This window comes from Vicia villosa, unplaced genomic scaffold (assembly GCF_029867415.1).
Source record: "Vicia villosa cultivar HV-30 ecotype Madison, WI unplaced genomic scaffold, Vvil1.0 ctg.002587F_1_1, whole genome shotgun sequence".
Taxonomy (NCBI): Eukaryota; Viridiplantae; Streptophyta; class Magnoliopsida; order Fabales; family Fabaceae; genus Vicia; species Vicia villosa.
Window position 1 is genome coordinate 239,526 of NW_026705977.1, and position 20,784 is coordinate 260,309.

General features: G+C 32.9%; 1 protein-coding gene across 1 annotated transcript; it reads right to left on the reverse strand.

Annotated features, from left to right (window-relative positions):
- Positions 1–8,403: 8,403 nt before the first annotated feature.
- On the reverse strand, positions 8,404–9,597 carry LOC131639304 (protein LITTLE ZIPPER 4). Its single transcript, XM_058909807.1, has 2 exons — positions 9,500–9,597; positions 8,404–8,867 (listed from the first exon to the last, which is right to left on the reverse strand). Exon 2 carries the CDS (start codon positions 8,833–8,835, stop codon positions 8,623–8,625), a length of 213 nt encoding a protein of 70 aa, XP_058765790.1. The 5' UTR covers positions 8,836–8,867; positions 9,500–9,597; the 3' UTR covers positions 8,404–8,622.
- Positions 9,598–20,784: the final 11,187 nt, after the last annotated feature.

Here is a 20,784-nt window from a genome sequence, read left to right on the forward strand (position 1 = left end):
TCATTTCATAAGGGACTATGTTCAGAAGGGTGTTATATCTTTAAACTTTGTTGATACAGACCATCAATGGGCTGATATCTTTACAAAACCCCTGGCTGAAGATAGGTTTAAGTTCATTCTGAAGAACATCAGTATGGATTTATGCCCAGAATAAGAAGATGAGAAGTTCTTACGTATGAGTATCTTCTGAAATGAATGTGGATTTCTTTTTAAAATCAGAAGTTCTGATTGAAATCTTTTAGAAATTATGATTCGGTTATTACTAACGTTTCATTGTCTAAGTTGATTCAGAACCTCTTTTAAAGCAAAACAGCTGTAACGTTTTATCTCGGGATGGTAAACCTGTCGTTACTGTTCATGGATAAGCGCGCGTGCAGTTGAAGGGACGCCGACCATAGGTAACTGTGCTAGTCACCTCATTTGTCTTTATTATCTCTCCTCATGTCACGTAACATTAAATGCTATCCATCATTTGTTTCATTTTATTTTCTTTTAAATACTCTTCAAACGCTTCTCCTTCCCTCCTATATTTTCTCTATTACACTCTGTCTCTGTTTTTCTTCTCTATCTCTTTGCATTCCTCATCAAGTTTTTTTCTCTCTCTCTCCTGTTTTTTTTCTCTTGCTCAAACAAAGTTTTTTTAAAAAAAAAAAAAAAAATCCTAGTTCAAACCTAGCGTTCATGACTCAAAGGCGGCAGATCTCTGCATATCTCGGGATGGCTCTCCGAATACCTCTCAAGTCAGACCTCTTCTTTGATGTTGTTATCAACTTTCACCCAAAGACAGAAGACTTTCTTGAGTTATGGGAAGAGGTTAAGAATGATATTCTTAACTTCTATGTTAAGAGAAAGCCCCGTTTGCAACAGTAGCTCTCTGTCTGTGAACTGTCCCTCTCTTCCTCTTTGGTCTCTGGGATCTCTCCTACAGTGGAGGTTCTAGTCTGGAAGACAAGAAGACCACCGGGATTCTTGATGGGTTGACACAGAATGTGTCTTGCTAGGGTTTTGTTTTTAATTTTTGTAGTCATTTCCTCTTGGAATGACTTTTTATGTATTTGCTAGGAATGTTTCTCATCTTGTTAAACATAGGAACCTTTTGTAATATCTTTTGATTATCAATGAAAAGTTTCTTTGTTTTTTACATTCCAGTGATTTTATTTGTCGTTTTTATTCATCTGAATCTTTTGAAATATTCTTTTTGATGTTATGACAAAAAGGGGGAGAAGATAAATGATAAATGATTTGATTAATCTATCAGTTGCTGGGTAAAGCTCCCACACATTTTCTAACAAGAACTGCAAGTTCTATATGGTTTAAGTGTTTTGCAGGTATAAAGAAGTGAAGAGAATCTTCAAAGCAAACACAAGAAGCAAAACCATAAGAAGTGTTATTCTGTAAAAAGAATAAGCTCATGGAAACTGAAGCAAGCTGAGTGCTGTCAAGCTTCAGAAATCAGAAGCAAGAAAGAAGAATGAATCAGAAGCACTGATAATAGAATTTGATCCATATTTGTCTATTTGCTCTGACAAAATTCTATTTGCTCTGATACATTATTTCAGCCTATATGGCTCTGATACATATCATGTGTTCTAATATACATTTTATGTTCTGACTCGTTCATGCTGACTTTTGTCGTTTAGTTTTTGTTCTGTAACATTTCAGGATGTAGAGATGCTCTGATGATGCTCTGGTACATTCAACAATGTTCTGATACAAATCTAGCATGAAGTGAGGTTGGTAGAAATTCAAGCTCTGAAGCTATCCGAGGGAAGCAGAAATCAGAAGCTGTGAATGTTCTAAAGATCCAGAAAACTCAAGTTCTGAAGCTGTCCTAAATGGAAGCAGAAATCAGAAGCTGTGAATGTTCTGAAGATCAAAGAAATTCAAGTTCTGAAGCTGTCCTAAATGGAAGCAGAAATCAGAAGCTGTGAATGTTCTGAAGATCAAAGAAATTCAAGTTCTGAAGCTGTCCTAGATGGAAGCAGGAATCAGAAGCTGTGAGTGTTCTAAGGATCTAAATAAATTCTAGTTCTGAAGCTGTCCAATGGAAGCAGAAGTCAGAAGCTATGAATTCTCTAAAGACAGAAGCTTATGTGATCGTCTCTACCGAAATAATCAGGGAAGTCTTTTATTAAAGTTCTTCGAGTATTTATTTCAGGGGGAGATTATTTATCTCAGGGGGAGATTGTTAATCTCAGGGGGAGACATATTCATATGCTTATGCTATAGCTGTGTAATTTGTCTTTTGCCGTCTGCTCTTTCTGATCGCAAATTCATATCATTTATATATGTTTTTGTCATCATCAAAAAGGGGGAGATTGTTAGAACAAGATTTGTTCTGATCAATTATCTTAGTTTTGATGATAACAATAATATGAATTTTGCTTAAGATAATATGGTACTCTAATCCAATGCAATTTCCTTTTCAGGAAATATATAAAGAGTATGCATAATTCAGCGCTCAGAAGCTTTGTCTCAAAGGGTTCAGCATGCAACATCAGAACATGGTCTGGCAAGACATCAGAAGATGGTCGAAGCAGAATCAGAACATGGGTCTATGGAAGCATCAGAAGAACATGAGATCAGAAGCACTGAAGTTCTGATGGTATCACGCTCAGAAGCACTTCAAGGTCAGAAGATCAGAAGATGCTTTGCACCAAGCTGTTTGACTCTGATGATATTCAAACGTTGTATTCACAAACATCAGATCAGAAGGAAGTACAAGTGGCAAGCTACGCTGACTGACAAAAGGAATGTTAAAAGCTACTAAAGGCAACGTTAGTAGACACAACGTGAACAAGGCTCAAGGTAGTTGACAAAAGCGTATAACATTAAATGCGATGCTGTACGGAACACGCAAAGCATTAAATGCACTCAACGGTCATCTTCTCCAACGCCTATAAATATGAAGTTCTGATGAGAAGCAAGGTTAACGATTCTGAACAAAACAACTCATATTAACTTGCTGAAACTCTGTTCTATTCAAAGCTCAGAATCTTCATCTTCATCAAAGCTCACTACATTGCTGTTGTAATATATTAGTGAGATTAAGCTTAAACGTTAAGAGAAATATCACAGTTTGTGATTATAGCTTTTAAGAAGCAATTGTAATACTCTTAGAATTGATTACATTAAGTTGTAAGGAACTAGAGTGATCGTGTGGATCAGAATACTCTAGGAAGTCTTAGAGGTTATCTAAGCAGGTTGTAACTAGAGTGATCGTGTGGATCAGAATACTCTAGAAAGTCTTAGAGGGTATCTAAGCAGTTGTTCCTGGAGTGATCAGTGTGTGATCAGAAGACTCTGGAAGACTTAGTTGCTGACTAAGTGGAAAACCATTGTAATCCGTGCGATTAGTGGATTAAATCCTCAGTTGAGGTAAATCATCTCTGCGGGGGTGGACTGGAGTAGTTTAGTTAACAACGAACCAGGATAAAAATAACTGTGCAATTTATTTTTATCTGTCAAGTTTTTAAAGCTACACTTATTCAAAACCCCCCTTTCTAAGTGTTTTTCTATCCTTCAAATGCTAGGTCAAATTGGAATATCTTTGGTGATAGAAACACCTAATTCTTTCATATCTATACAAAAATCAAAAGCAAAACAAAGTTGATCTCTTCTTTGAACATAAAAAATCAAGTAGTCACTAAGAAGATTTTACTAGAGAATCACATTGAGGAGAACTTCAAATCTTTATTTAACCAATCTTCTATTTTGTAGGATAATGGCTTAATTCAGGAAACTATCCCTTCTTCTGTGAATGATCAAACCAATATCATTATCACAATTATTCCTTCTTCTGAAGAAATGCATCAGGCTGTCATGAATCATAATGATGATGGTGCTCTTGACCCTTATGGATTTAGAGCTTTTTTCTAGCAACATTATTAGGATGTTATCAAGATTGATGTCATCAAGCTACCAACCAATTTTTTCAGCCAAAACTGAATTCTTGCACACTATAATTCGAATACCATTATCCTCATTCCTAAATGTAAATAGGTAGAAACTATAGACAAATACATACCTATTGCCTTGGGTAATTCCAAACATCATATCATCACTAAAATCTTAGCATATAGGCTGCCTACCCTGCTTCCTTCATTGGTTTCTTTTGAGAAAAAGGGATTTGTGAACGACCGAAATGTTATAGATTGCATTTTCCTTACTTCTGAAGCAATCAATCTCTTAAATCAAAATAACTATGGTGGAAATGTTGCCCTAAAAATATACATATCCAAGGACTTTAACACCATAAATTGGTCTTTTCTCCTTAAAATTCTTCTTCCTTTGGTTTCAATAGCAAATTTTGCAATTAAATCAAAATCATTCTTCAATCTGCCCACATTTCTATTAGTATCATTGGTAAACAAGTTGGTTTCTTCACTTGTAGAAATGGTGTGAGATAGGGTGATCATCTCTCTCCCCTATTATTTTTGTCTTGTTGAAGAAGTCCTTAGTAAAGGCATATTCAAGCTTGTGGAAGAAAATCGAATTTCTTTGATCAAAGGTTCCAGATCTTGTAGTGTGATTTCTCATATTTGCTATGTAGATGACATCATGGTCTTTTGTAAAGGTGATATGAAGTCTACTAAAGTTATGTCCAATCTCTTCACTAGGTGTGATCGATGGCCTATTCAAATTTGCAATGATTCTAAATCCACCATTTATGTTGGACCCATGCCTTCATCTAGACATGAGCTCCTTGCCCACATGCTTGGTTTCACTATGTCAAACCCTTCTTTTATTTATATTGATGCCCCCATTTTTAAAGGAAGACCAAAAAATATTCACTTTCAATTCATACTAAATAAGGTTAGATTGAAACTTGCAGTCTGGAAGGCTAGACTTCTTCCTATGGAAAGAAGAATCCAATTGGTTAAGTATGTGGTATTCTTTGATAGCCTCTTACCATTAGATGGATTAAATACAACATATATGGGATGGTTGTGAGGGTCCCTTCCTTGTGTTTTTTCGGTTGTATTTTCAAAATGAGATATTGGATCATGTTAGAAGTTTTGCTTCTTTTTTAAGAGAAGGAAATGCTTTTTTTTTTTTGTGAATTGCTTAATGCAATGATGGCCATTAAGATAGCTTGTGATAAGAATTGGAATGAACTTCGGTTAGGGACACACTCTCATCTTGTTGTTAAGGCTTTCTCCAATGTTAACTTAGTTCCTTGGAAGATTAGAACTAGATGCTTAAATTGGTAGGTCCTTTCTCACACCTTAGACTTCATGATCTCTCACATATTTAGAGAAGGTAATACTTGTGTTGACTCCCTTGTTAGAATTGACTTTTACACTAGATCATGCTTTTGGTTTCTTAATGTGCATAAAGATATATCTAAAGATTTTTGTTAGATAAGCTTGGTATCTCTAGGCTTAGGCTTTCCTCTTAAAGGGTTTTGATTTAACCCCCATTGTGTGTTTGGTCTTTTTCTCTTTTATTGGATTGATCTTTTGTTTTACAAAAACTAAGACCATTGAATATATATTTTTTTCCATTAATACAATATCTATTTTAAATTACAAAATCCCTAGAATTAAAAATAGTCGGTATAGGAAGAGTAGGGATTGGATAAATTCTTCCATAGAGAAAAAAACAAGCCAATTACTAAATCAATAATTTGAAGATAATAAAAATAGAGTAATCAAAAGAAAAATCTCAAAATTGAGTATCTCTAAATGCGATTTTTACTACACACTCATAGAAAGAGGATGTGGCGATCTTAAATCTGCAAAAAAAAAAAACAGAGCAAGGGAGGGAGGCATGTGGGATGCCCGCCCTAGAGATTGGATTGTGAGTGGATGCCACACATTTATGTTTATGTTGTGATACAAATATGAGTTTCAAGTCTCACAGTGTTTGGAAAAGTGAAGGTTGCACAATGTTTAAGTGAGAAAACATAAACCTAATGCCTTAAGTCTCACAGTGTCTATCACTTGTGAGTTAGTTGAACTTTTTTCTTTCCCCTTAAGTTCATGAATTAAATCTGAAACCTTCCATGTTTGAATACTTTCATTTTTTATTATTTTGATTTCCTTTATTTTTCACGTTTGTCACATGGTTTTAAATTGCGGTCGCAATTGTGGATGTTGCGATTGTGATCATTGCAGTTACTGTAATATGCATTCTTGTTGTTGCAACATGAATTTTGAGAAATATTTAAAATACACAATTGAGAGATGTTTAAAGTTTAAGATTCTTTATTACATTCGAAGAAAATTAAGTCTTACGATTTTAAAATTTTGGTTTTTAATAAAAATAATTAAAAAAACATAGATAAAATTATCTAAAGCGTTTTTTATTACGATTGCACGTGTGATTATACATCACCCACAATTACCATCTGACACAGTTGTCAAGACGGTCGCATCAACAATATTGTATCCACAAATATGATTGGTGAATGCAATTTAAAGCCATAGTTTGTAACTTGCCATTTGGTTGGGATTTTCTTACATGAGTTTCATTTCACTATTAGCCAAAGATTTAAATTTGATTGAAATTCCATTTGTCTCCTATTGATTTGATTTTATTACTAGTTTTGTTAACATTTAATACATCTTTATTCTCAACCCTAATCAGAGTATTGTTTTTATTCATGTTATGAACTTATCAACCACCATTGTCTAGCAGGTTGTGGATGTCATCAACTTTTCTCAAAAACTAGTCCTTAAGATTCTCTCACTCTAATTGTTAGGTGCTAATTTGGCACATCAATGTCTTTAAAAGGAAAAAACAAAGTTAGTGATTTACCATATTTGCTAAACAAATACAATATTTAAGCTATAACTTTAAAGACTTAAATTTCATAACAAAATCTCTACATCTTTTTCACACTCAGTCAAACAACATACAACTATATGTTGTAAACGTCATGTCCTAGAATTTGATGGATAGTATTTTATAGGTTATAGTTATTAACCTTTGTTTCTTCAAAAAAAACTTTTTGTGTTTCTAATGAATCCACATTGACTTTCATTTCTTGTCCCACTTTTCAATTCTGATTAGATCCTCTCTTCAAACAGAATCTAAATGATAAGCTATGTTCGTCATCCTTCGTCTTCATTTTCAAATTTGTACATCAATGTTGTGTATATATGGTAACAAAAATAATCACTTTTTTGTAAAGCTTTTGTTGTATGAACTTCATGTTTTTATCTTTGGGAATATTACACAAGTGGTTGTCATTTGTTTGTCAACTCAATTGAAACAAATCTTGCAACATGTCATAACTCATAATGAGTCATGAATATGAACTTGCTTTGGTTTATAGAAGAGGTTTAATTTACATAGATTTTCATATAGTAATCAATTTAGGATTTTAGATTACACATTAATTGAATAATATTTTAAAAAATTCATCAACTATATTTCATAATGCATTTACATAGATTTTTAAATTATAATGTTAGTATATAATTTACATTATTATCATGATATACATGATATACAGAGAGACTGTCTATTAAATACTACAAACAAAAGGTAATATTATATATTATAAATAGTTTTTGTATAAAAAATATTAATATAAACGATTAAATGATTATATTAATATTGCAAAATAAAAATTTAAAAATTATATTAATAAATATTTTAAAAATGAGAAATGCTAACCAATGTCTTCAAGACAATGGTTAAGACTTTAAAATAGTAAATTTATCTCGACAATCTGCGTATTTAATGTCTTGAAAATTGAAATATTAAATTTTCTATAAAATATTTTCTTTTTTTGAAATACTTAACTATTGCCTCGAGGGTACTGGTTAACAAGACCCGTTCTGGTGCGGTGGAGTGAAGTAGTATGCAAAGTTAACAATTTACGTTCAAGTCGGTAAGAGAGTGAAAAATACACTATTAATGGGTGAAATTCATATCTGAAAATTGCACAATAGTCCCTCTTAAATTTTAGAATTTGTTAAAAATTGAAATATATGAAAAGTGTGCTTGAAGTGCAGATGAATTGGGCCTTTGTGGTCTTTTGAATTCTTTCGTCGGCCCAAAACATTACATATTTAAAATGATGATAGTTTGCCATCAATTATAAATATTACCATTTTGAAATTAAATTTATTATAAAATTAAAAATACAATCAAAATAAAATTATAAATTATTTCTAAAGAAAACAATGTTGTTAAGTATTAAATGGGGTCGTGACTTCACATTCATCATTATCTCTCGAAAATATTAATACTTAACAACATTTAATACTGTTCAATTAGTTTACCTTTAATTATGATATTATTTCAATTTTCCATAACATTTAAATCCGGTTGAACCATGATTCAATTTTAGAACATTTATGCAAAAAAAAAAAAAAAAAAGAAACCAAAAAAAAAAAGAAACTAAATTTATAATAAATAATTTATATTCCTTTCTAGTAAATAGGCCATGATACATCATGATGATAAATCCATATAAACCAGAAATTCATATTTAAACCCCCCAGAAAACTAAATACAACACTACCATTATCCAATAGAAACTATAACAATAAAGACAAGAACTAAAACTACTACTTCCCACATTTGTTTTACACAAAAAAGGGAATTAAAAAAAAATAAAATCTGGTGGGGTCAAGTCAAGAACCTTCTTATAAAAAACCAAACATTTCATTTGCTTGAACTTGCATTGTTTTGACCAGAACCAGAACTAAGGTTAAGGTCAAAATTGGTATTTCCACCATTCTTTGAAAGCTTCTTCTTCAACTCACATAATAGTTGCTGATTCTCTTCATTCAAAAGCTGCGCTTTCTTCCTTAGCCTCTCATTTTCTTTCATTATGTAACAGTTTTGCAAGTACAGCTTTGAGTTCAATCTTTCCATTTCCAAATTTCACAACTTTCTGTAAAACCACTCTGAAAAATCAACAAGAGTTTAAATTAATAATTATTTTTTAATTAAAAATTAATCTATAAGAAAAAAACAATAGCAGTGGCATAAATTTTTTTGCGATTTTAAATAAATAATGTAATATGTTTTTTTTATCATAAAAAAGTGAATAATTGTATATTTGTCGCGACTGTATTCGTGGTAACGGATCATATAACCAAGACAAAGATCGTTAAAGAAAACAAAAGAACAGAACAACCTTAATAATGTTGGTTTGGTAGATATAATAATGACAATTAAACAAAGGAAATAACTAAAAGAAAAAGCATGATGGTGGGTAGAGGTTAGAAACAGTTGAGTTTTAGGACCACAAAAGACCATACAATTTGTGTGTAAAATATAAAACTAAAGAAGAAGATTAATAGGTGAGAAACCTGCAATGCACTCACTTGGGAGAGAAAAAAAAAAGCTTCTTTTTGTTATCCCAAGAAAGAAGAAAAAGATATATAGTACTACGTAAAAAGAGACAAGTTTTGTACTAAGATCATATGTGTTTTTTTCTTGTCTATTGAAAAAAATCAGAAAGTTGTATAGCTAGAGAAAGACAAAGAAAGCATTTCTTGTAAATAAAACAAAGAGATGTGAAGAAAATAATCACCTTGAGAGAGAGAGAGAGAGGGAGAGAGATTGGTTTGATGGAAGAAGAATGTGAATTGAGAAGTGAGGGAGAAAGGTGTGAATTTATAGAGAGAAAAAAAGAGAGGGAAGGGGGACGTGCCTCAAATCTGACAAAACAATCATGCAATTGTAAGCATGGAAGGCGGCCGGTTAGTAGCCTAAAAGATTTTATGTTTCTGTTCTGTTTCTATGATATGATTATTCTTGTGTTGTGGCGTCATGTGAATCATGATGCATTTTTTTTTTCTTTCTTTTTTCTTTTTACCTTTTTTAACATTCGTATTTTTGGATATATTTTATTTTAATTAATGGAGTATATAGAAGTAGAAATGTGTTTCTTTATTGGAGAGTGGAATTCAATGGTTTTTAATATGTAGAAGAGATGTATTCTTGGTTTTGCTTTTTATTATTTTTTCTTTTCTATTATTACTACTTTTACTAGTTAGTTTTATTTGTGAAAAAGGTTGATAACTTTTTTAATTAATATATTTTTTAGTTTAAATAATTTATTGGAATTTGGTTAGTCAAGAGATGCGATTTATTTTGCTAAAAAGTTTAATTCTTATGTAACAGAAAATAAATTTATAATGTGAGCACATTTACCAGAAGAAGAGGAAGAGTATTGGGAGAGGTTTAATTGAAATCATTTTTTAAAAACACTAATATTCTTATCTAAGTGGTTTTTCTGAACCTTACTAAAAAGAGATTATGCTACCTAGTTCAAAAAACTTAAATTAATTTTATTAAAGTTTAATTGTATATTATTCATGATTATTTAATTGACAAACACGGTTTAATTGTTTATGTTCATTAGAGTATACTCTATTTTTAATTAACTCAGAATTTTGCTTGAGATGGTTAACTATGGATAAATAATAGATAAATATAAATAATTTTTTTTTAATTTGCTTTTGTTTTAGAATTCTCTATGTAAAATGAGACGCACCTGAGTTTTAAAAAATGTTTTTTTTTTTTATAGAATTTATAGTAAAAATGAACATAATATTTAAATAAAAAATTATTAAAAAATACTAATAAACTTATATTTACTTAAGTAAACATTGTTATTTAAATACTAATGAATTCAATATTTTATGTGAAATATAAACTCGACTAGCATTAACTAATGGTTGTAATGTGAATTTAAATATCGATGGAGTACATTTTAAATAAAATTAAAATAATAAATTAATTTTTTAATTTTTTTATATCATAACTACACCTAGAATACAATTGTAAAATATGTGTAATTTTTCAGATATATATTATTATAATTATTAATTTAAATTTGAAAATTTTCATTGTTGAATCAGGTTCCTAACTCTCCCATTACATCTTACAATTATTTAAGAATGTGATTTTAAAAAATAATAATAATTAAATGTTTTTAATAACAAATTAATGAATATAAAATTATAATATTTTAATAAAAATTATATATTTTATTTACTTAAAAAAAAAGGTGATAATCTTTTCAAATAATTATTTTATTTGAAATTAGATAATTTTATTGGAAAGAACCGACGACAATACAAATTATTTTATTGGAAATGTTGAATTCAAATCAAGAGTTCATACATTTTAATAAAGTATGAACGTTATATATAGTAAAAATATAAATAGTAAAATTGAATTTAGCTAATAAATAAAGCGCTTAAATATATACTATATTCTAAGACTAGGGGTGTTGTATATTCCAAACACAATAGCCAACGAGGGTTTGAAGTTTGAACCATAGATTTCTTGCTTTCAAGGACCATGCATTTTCACTAGGCCACTAAATTTCTCTGTTTAATAATTGCAATCAATGTGTATATCATGCTTACTAGCAGCAATATTTAAAATCTGTTTTTTTTAAATGTAGTATCATTAACTTTTGATTAAAATTCTAAATAGTAATCTTAAATAAATATATTTAATAATTAAAACATTTTCTGTTAATACAAATTGTGTTAATTATTTTTGAACATGTAAAATTTTGAAATATTTAAACATAGTTTTAAAACGTGATTAGATATTTCAACTATTAATATTTGAAATATTAATAATTGATAAAAAAAATTTCTGAACCAATCAATAAGATATATTAATTCAAAAAAACATTACAAGCAAAGCAATCCATACAGGATTCAGCCAATCAGAGAAGACATATAACATTAGATTTGCCAAATGCAATCTAAGTTTTGTATTATCCCATCCTTTATACACTATACAGTTAGTAATCCTTTCCACAGTATTAGATCTATGTGTATCTCTATTAAAGATAAAATCATTACGAAAAAGCCAAATTTCATGAACTGTTTCCGCAATAGCCATCTTTAGGAGCATAGCTCTCCAACCTTTACCTTTAGTTCTCTCCAAGATCCAATTCAGCTCTAAACTCCAAGGCAGTGGGCAATGATTAATATTCAGCCAGTGTAATAATGCATTCCAAATTCTCATAGAAGTCGGACACTCAAAGAAGAGGTGGTCCACTGTTTCCTCCACTTGATCACATAAGCTACACATCTTATTATCCAACATCCCAAATCTATACAATCTCTCCTTGGTTGGTAATTGGCCATGACATAACATCCACATAGTTATTCGAGCTCTAGGACGGGCAGTATTACGTCTCAACAAATTATGCCAGCAAACAGAATTTCCATTAATAAGAAGGTTATACACAGTTTTCATAGAGAACTTACGGGTAATAAGCATTCGCTGCCAATTCGAATTGAAGGTTTCAATCAATGGTTTGCATTTCAGCACTTTCTTCATTATCCATGTCCAACTCTGCCCCGCCTCAACCTCCATGATATCCTTCCCTTTCAGGTATACCTTATGAATCCATCGAATCCAAAGGCTATCACTCTTATTACAAATATTCCAAAGGCATTTAAGGAGGGTTACTTGATTCCATATGGTGAGGTTTAGAAGCCCCAAACCTCCTTGCTTACAAGGGCTGCAAACTTTATGCCAAGCCACCAGACTTTTCCTACTTGCCTCCGATTTACCTGTCCACACAAAAGTACGGAAAATAGTGTCAATTTGTTTCAAAACAGTTTTGGGGAGGGGAAAGTTTGACATCCAGTATTGAGTAATGGACCCAATAACGCTACGAACTAATTGCACACAGCCAGCATAACTAAGCATCTTTGAAGACCAATGTCGAATCCTGCTAGTGATCTTGTCAATAAGCGGAAGATACTGATTCAAACTAAGCTTATTACTGCTGAGTGGAACTCCCAAGTAACGAACATGAAATTTCCCTTCATCAAAACCTGTTATGGCTTGAATAAGGCGTCGGTTCTCATCGTCAATGCTACCATAGAAAGCCTTGCATTTACGAGGGTTAAAAATAAGCCCTATAGAAGCAGAAAAACAATGGAAGGTATTCATTAAAAGCTGAACAAAATGCACATCACCCCTATAAAACAGTAGGATATCGTCAGCAAACGCAAGGTTAGTCAATTCAAGTGGCTTGCATTTGGCATGGTGATGGAAACCTGGGTCACGTTGCATCCTCACCATACATCTATTTAGGTACTCAATCATCAAAACAAACAGCAAAGGAGAAACGAGATCGCCCTGACGAATTCCTCTTCTAGCTTGCAAATTATCAGTGTACCTGCCATTAACCTTAAACACATAACAGACAGAACTGACCAAATTCATCACCCAGTTAGCAAAATTATTAGGGACACCCATCTCCTTAATAATACAATCCAGCGTATCCCAATGAACCATATCATACGCTTTTTGTAAATCAATTTGAAACATGCATCGGGGAGTCCCTGTCTTCCTCTCATAACCCTTCAATAATTCATAGGCAAGGTGAATATGATTATGGATGTCTTGTCCCACCACAAATGCAGCTTGATTATAATTGATGACATTAGGGAGTACTTTCCTCAATCTAGCAGTAAGAATTTTTGAGATAATCTTCAGGAAAGTGGTACAACCCGTAATAGGCCTAAAATCTCTAATACTCTTGGCATTATCACCTTTAGGTATAAGAGTGACCACAATTTTGTTAAATCTCTTATCTAACACACCAGTCCGAAAGAACTCGTTAACTGCAGCAACAATGTCCATTTGCATAAAGGGCCAGCACTGTTTAAACAATTTAGCATTAAAACCATCAATTCCAGGATATTTATAATCACCAATACCTTTAAGAGCAGCTTCAATTTCCGGAATCGTAACTTGACAAGTAAGAGCCACCTTCTGATCCATGTCCAGCTGTTTCCCCTCCCTCATAACAACAATATCAATGTGTTGAATGTTCCTAACCCGCTCCCCCGTGAGGCTACCATAAAAATCCATAACTTCCTTTTTCTAAGTCACTCTACTCAGTTATGATTTCTTCAGTATCCCTTTGAAGAAATTTAATACAGTTCCTGTTTTTCCTTGCCTTAAGGTAAGCGAAAAAGAATTTTGAATTATCATCACCCTGCCTAATCCAATTGAGTTTTGTTCTCTGTCGCATCCTAGAATCCTCATGCTCATGAATCTTATTAATGTCATCAGAAAGCTTCTTAATCCTCTCGATTATACTAGCATCCTGCCTGTTATTGATAAGCTCCATTTGGGCCTGGTGGAGATTAGTTCTAGCTTCCTGCAGTTTACGATCCATATTGCCAACATTTTTACTACACTGCTTAATATCTTTCTTCAATCTCTGAAGCTTGAACCAAAGACGCTACATTGGGGATCCCCTAGCAGGCTTCTCCCAAGACTCCTTAGCCATAACCTGAAATCCATCAATAGCCAGCAAATAATTGTTGAATTTAAAGTGGTTATTCCTTCTAGCTTCAGCAGGACCACTAATAAACAACATAGAATGATCAGAAAGATTAGGAGGTAAGACACTGAGAACATGGTTATTATAATTTAGGAACCAATCAATATTGCAAATAGCTCTATCAATGCGAGAATATATGGTGCCTGTGGTATGCCTGTTGGACCAGGTGAAATACTCTCCCATATTATCCATCTCAGCCAGTTCAATTACCTGCATCATGTTAGAAAAATCACTGTACTCATGGATACCAACCAACTTACCACCAATTTTGTCTTGAGCAGAAGCTACTTTGTTGAAATCACCAATTGCACACCATGGTCCAGTTTGAGCAGAATGAATTTTGATTAGCTCATTCCATAGTTTCCTCCTCAACTCCAATTGATTATGGGCATAGATACCAGTGAGCCAGAATAATAATTCTCCATTCAGCTTGTGCACTCCACAATGAATATGCTGGCTTGAACTACTACACACTCTCAAATTCACCTTAAAATCATCCCAAATTATCCAAATACGCCCATTAGGGTTATCTTGATAATTATCAACATAACAGCCTGGAAGTCCAAGATTCTCCCTAACCTTATTAGCTTTACACTTCTTGACTCTAGTTTCTACTAAAACACTAATAGTAGGATGAAGACCTAAGAGCCGGGATCTAACCTCTTTTATCTTCCCCACCTTATTCAGTTCCCGGATATTCTAAGAAACTAGTATGGTCCTCTATCAACGGCCACTAGAGGCTCATTCACAACCCCTAGGACACCATATCCATTAACACATGTAACCTGAGATGAAGATCCCATTTCAATGACCTTTCCACGTCCACTACCATTCTTTCCTATAACAGTCCAGATATCAGCATCGAAGAGACCCGAATTTATCAACCTTAGGCTTAAAGCTTGCTTCCTCTACAACATCTGATGGGTCAGCAATGGGAACAGGTACACTTTTCTGTTGCCACTCCTTCCTCTTGTTCCTATTTTCACAATTGTGTCCAACCACCTGACTTTTGTCGCAATACTTCGATTTCCACTCAATAATTGATAAATTTAGTAGTTAAAGTATTAATAATTTATATATATATATATATATATATATATATATATAAATAAATAAATAAAATATATATTGAATTTTAAGTATTTCATAAACGAAATAGTTAAAATATTTAATTAACTAATTATTTAATAAACAAAATTGTTGAACTGAATTATTTATTTTAAAAATTTAATAATTTTAAATATTAGTTTTTTTCAATGCAAAATATTTTAAGTATTAGTTAATTATATTTAACATAACTTATATTTAACTAATTAATATTAGATTAAATTATTCTAATTAATCTCATATTAAATAGTTAAATTATTCTAATCAATTAATATTTTAATCAATTAATATTAAATATTTAACTATTTGAAGTATTAAATATTAAAGTTTCAGTCATATTTAATAGTTATTTAATCTTTAATAAACTAATTAAATATTAATAGTTGAAATATTAAGTAATTTATTAAATAATGAATATTTTATGTAATGTATTATTGTTGTGATATTATAAATAAATTGTAAGTTTGGCTTGGTGGTATAGAAGTATTTTGTGAACCCAAAGTTCATGAAAATGATGTATCTAGGCTTCCATGTCAGCAACGTTTGCCACAACGTCAGAGACTAACGCCAAAAAGAAAGTGAAAGAAATTGAGATACAGAGACTCTCAGACAAAAAAGAAAGATACAGGGATCAAATTCAAAAACTCGCTAACTTACAGGGACTAATGGACTATTTAAGCCTAAATAAAGAGATTGCAAAATATTAAAGAAAAAAATAAATGAAAAGTACAATGTTAGATTAAATTAGAAATGAGATGATTTATCATGTGAAATTGAAAGATTACCCGCAAGAAAAGTTTTTTAAAAAAAGTATTAAAAAAATAAAAAGTAAGACGGGAAAGAGAAAAGGAAAAATAAAAATAAAAAAGAAAAAAAAATCCAATCTAAAAAATATTGAATATAATTATTTGTGTGAACGATAGAAATATAATTATTTATGTAATATATTTACATTCTTATATTATCATTTTGCACTCGCAAAGTTTTTTTTTTGTGTAAGCAAGATATATTAATAGGAGAACTAAGGGTTCTCAAAACCTGTTACACAAGAACGAGTTGAAAAACTCGGCAAGAGAAATTACAGACCAATTGAATCTACGAAAGAAAATAAACTGGATCTTTACAAAAATCGTAGAAGTTGCAATTGGGGTGAGTAATCTCTCCACAAAAAGACCACCTCCAAACCATCATCTTAATGTTCCAAACCAAGTTATGCACATTCCAATCATCCTTCCGAAAAATAATACCATTCCTAACTAACTATATGCTCCAAGTTATCGCCAACCAAATGCAACTAAGCCTACCCTCCTTCATCTTCATGCTTTTGCAATGAAAGTGCCAAAGCATGAAACTCCCTTTAGGGTCCTCCTCCGTTACATCCAACATACCAATCCACTCCGCTATTTTCCCCCAAATTAACTTCACGGCGGAACACTTGAAAAAGATGTGTTCTACCGATTCAAGAGCATTACCACAAAAAACACAATTAGGCGAAGAAGAAGTAAAAGCGATACCTCTCTTAAGAAGAAGCTCCTTCGTAGGTAAACTATTGATCAAAACTCTCCAACCAAAAACTATGATCTTGAATGGAGTATCCGTCCTCCATATGAGCGAAAAAGCTCCATCATACTTCTCCATCGGACCATAAGGAATGGAAAAACCTGTAAAAAAATGATAACAAGATTTAACAGAATACTTCTTATCCTTCTCCGCATCCCACCTAACGACATCGATTCCTCCCGTCTCCCTCAAGACAGCTCCCCTAAGCACACCGAACAGCCCCTCCATGCTGCCTGAATCCGCTGCGGCTGCATTTCCAAGCCCACTGCCCACTGCCGGACCAGCCCCCTGCTGCTGAATGAGAGTAGACCGAAAACTGGCGGTGACAGAACCGTCCGGAACCTGAGAAATCTGCACCGTGCCCAGCTCGGAAACAACCCCCTGCATCTGATTATTTGCAGCCCCAGTTGTAACACCCCATATTTTCTAATTTTAATTTAATCGAAAATTAAATTATTATTTAGAATTATTTGGTATTTTGTTGAATTATTGGAGAATTATGGATTAAGGGCCATTGGGCCGGATGGTGAGATTAGTAGTATGGGGGTGCTAAGTGAGTAAGCCCATTACTAATTATTTTATGGTTTCATAAAATAAAGGAAATAAGGAAAAAGAGTCAGAACGTGAAAAATGAGAAGTGGAAGAGAAGAGCTGAGGAACGTAAAGAGGAACCAAAGAGGAAGAGGACCAAAGATCAAGAATTTGGCTAAGGTAAGGGGGGACTCTTTCAATTACCATCTCTTATCGTGTTATGAATGATAGGGCATGATTAGGGATATTGGTTGGGTCAATTTGATCATATGTCAGAGTTAGGTTTTGGAATAATTTTAATAGAAGTTGAATAATTGATGAATACCTCTGTGAATTCTATATAGAATTGTATGTTAATTGAGGTTTATGTTGTGGGTATTGTATCAATTGTTGTGTTGTTGCGTTCTTCCATGAACACTGAATCTGAGTTACGGGTTTCCAATAATTGGATAGAAAGTTAGGTTTTAATGTGTAAAACTGACATAGGATAATAGATTGATGAAATTGGATGAATACCATATGTTAATGTGTGAAAAGACGGTGTTTTAGACTTAAAATTGTAGCCTGTTATGAGTGAAAACGAGTGGAAAACGGACTAGTGCGAAATTGCATATTTTTGGAGGAATACTGGTGAAATGCGTATGAGAATTGGTGATACGCGTATGGGATGGGGCCATACGCGTATGGGTGTGTTCATACTCGTATGGAAATTCTCAGTGTAAAATTAGTTCTGTTGATTCGCGTATGGGATGGCTGATATGCGTATGGGTTTGGGCCATACGCGTATGGGAGGTGCCATACTCGTATGGCTTTTGTGTGTAAAAATTCTGTTTTGTGATTTTCTTCGAAAGTTCAATGATGCGTAACTTTTGATCCGTAACTCCATTTTTAGTGCCGTTTCGAGTATGGTGAACCTTATGAGATAACCTATGAGTTTAAATTATAAAATGAGGTGTAGCTTTCAATTAATTTTGAATTATGAATTTATTGCTTGATGAATGATGTATTGTACATATATATATGATGAGATATGACAATACATGCTATGTTTTAAACATGATTCGTATGATGATTTTGTTTGATTGTGTAATGGAACTCATGAGATATTTCATGTGATGATATGAGTATGATGTGAATACTTTGTTCGTTTGATGGATGATATATTGTTGACATATGTGATGAGATGTGACAATATAAGACGTGTTGAAAACATGATTATGTGATGATTGTTGAGAATTGTACAATGATGATTGACTTGTTTTGGAATATGTGAATACATGTATATTCTTACTTTTGATGATGATGATTAGTGTAATACTTGTATGTTCTGTAATGATGGTGATGGTGATTAATTTGTGATGAATGATGTTAATGTATATATGAACATGCTTAATAATGATGATGATGATGAAATGAGTATAGATGATGCTACTCATAGAATGGTGATGATGAAAGTATGTTATATATATGTTTGCATGCATTCATAAACATTGATGAGGGCTGAATCCTAGATGATGAGAGGATTCAGTGAAGGGCAGAATTCCCATTGTGTGGAATTTGTGCTGGCAGGGCCGTATCTGGATGATGATAGATCGGTCGGTGGATGATTTCCACTGGTGATGTTTGGTACCACATGCATAGAGTCAGTTGCATTCAAATGCATGAATTTGATAACATGACTGAATGTATTTCATTGTTATGATTGGTATTGTGTGTTTTGTGTGATGATGGATTATCTGAATATAGATGGATTGGGTGAATAATATAACTATTGATGTGTTGTTATTTATAATGCAATAATATTTGTTAATTGCGAATGAGACTCACCCTTACACTATATTTTTTCAGATTGAGGATAGCGGCTCCGACTTGGTGAGGATTAGCTCATGAGTCGATATGTTGTTTAGTGTCGGGTCATGCTCTGATAGGTGTAACACTGGGGGAAACGTTGTTTTTGAGTTTATGATAATAAATCATTTTTGCTTAATTTATTTGAGGATTAATACATCGATGATGTGATGTAATTAGATGATGTTATTCCGCTGTGTCAACATGATATATTTTGAATTATGAGTTATAATGAAATGTTCCTTAGTGAATGCATGACATTGACGGATGATGTTTATTTATTATGAATTGTGACGCCCTTGTGCATGTTACTTTGATTTATTTAATTGTTTAATTGTCGCGCGGTTTAGAAGGGTGTTACAATAGTGGTATCAGAGCAGGTCGGTCTGTCCGGCCAATTGTCGAGTCAGTTAAGTTGCGCGACAGTTGTATACTGTCGGTGTTTTATCCCTTGGTACGCGACATGTGAGTGAATCACTGTCGATACTTGTTTGTTTTATTTCAGGTGTTGGATTGAAACAAGTGGGGGAGGAGCTTCACTCCTTGGTTATGTTTCAGTTGTAAGATGATTGGTTCAGTAGGCTGTTGTTGGCAACAGTGCAAGCGTTGTTGGAGTTGTTGTTTCCCGAATCGAAGGTGACTTGGAATTAAGGCTTGACTGGTAATTAAGTTAGAGCATCTTGAAGGAGGATGATTAGAGGTAATTGATGATTATTTATGGGAGAGAGAAATTAGAAAGTTGCAATGTATAAGCTCTGCTAGTGGACTGCGAAGTTGTCAGTTGAGTAGGCTTGTGTCTCAGAAGAGGTTCAGTTGCAAGTTGCGAAGAGGATTGCAGTTGTGATGTTTCAGAAATCAGACTTCGGCATTGGAATGTGTCGCTCAAGTTATAAGAAGTTGGGGGCGAAGAGGTATGATAAGGGGCTGTTTGGAATGTGATTGATTTGAAGAGGATGAGTTTTGGAGCGGAATTTCCGTAAGCAAAACGCAGGAAAGTTGTTGAATCGTTATGAAACTTCGGAAATTCATAACTGGAGTTCTAGACATCCGATTCGAGCTCCGTTTGAAGCGTCGGAAAGCTAATGAGATGAACTTTGTTATAAAAATGGTTGCAGCAGATGTAACATATTTAAATGTGTCAGTAGGATGTTGGAAAGAGGTGAAGTTGCGGTTACGCTTGCTCTTAGAACTAGACTTATTTGTTGGTACTGCACGGGATATCAGTGTCAGAGTTGAGCGGATTGAAGGAATAATTAAAGGCTTGTTGAGGAGAAATTTTAAAAATTAAGTGTACCATTTGAGGGGTTTTTGGATATACCGTATAGAGCGTCGCTGCATGATGTCGATGTTGCATTTTCGGATAACGATTGGAAAATTCATATCTTGAGTTCCGAGTGTCGGATTAATGTGTCGTTTGAGCCTACGAAGAGGTG

What these genes read in the sequence shown, in the direction of transcription:
- LOC131639304 (XM_058909807.1), bottom strand. Translation starts at nt 8,835, where the DNA reads ATGGAAAGATTGAACTCAAAGCTGTACTTGCAAAACTGTTACATAATG.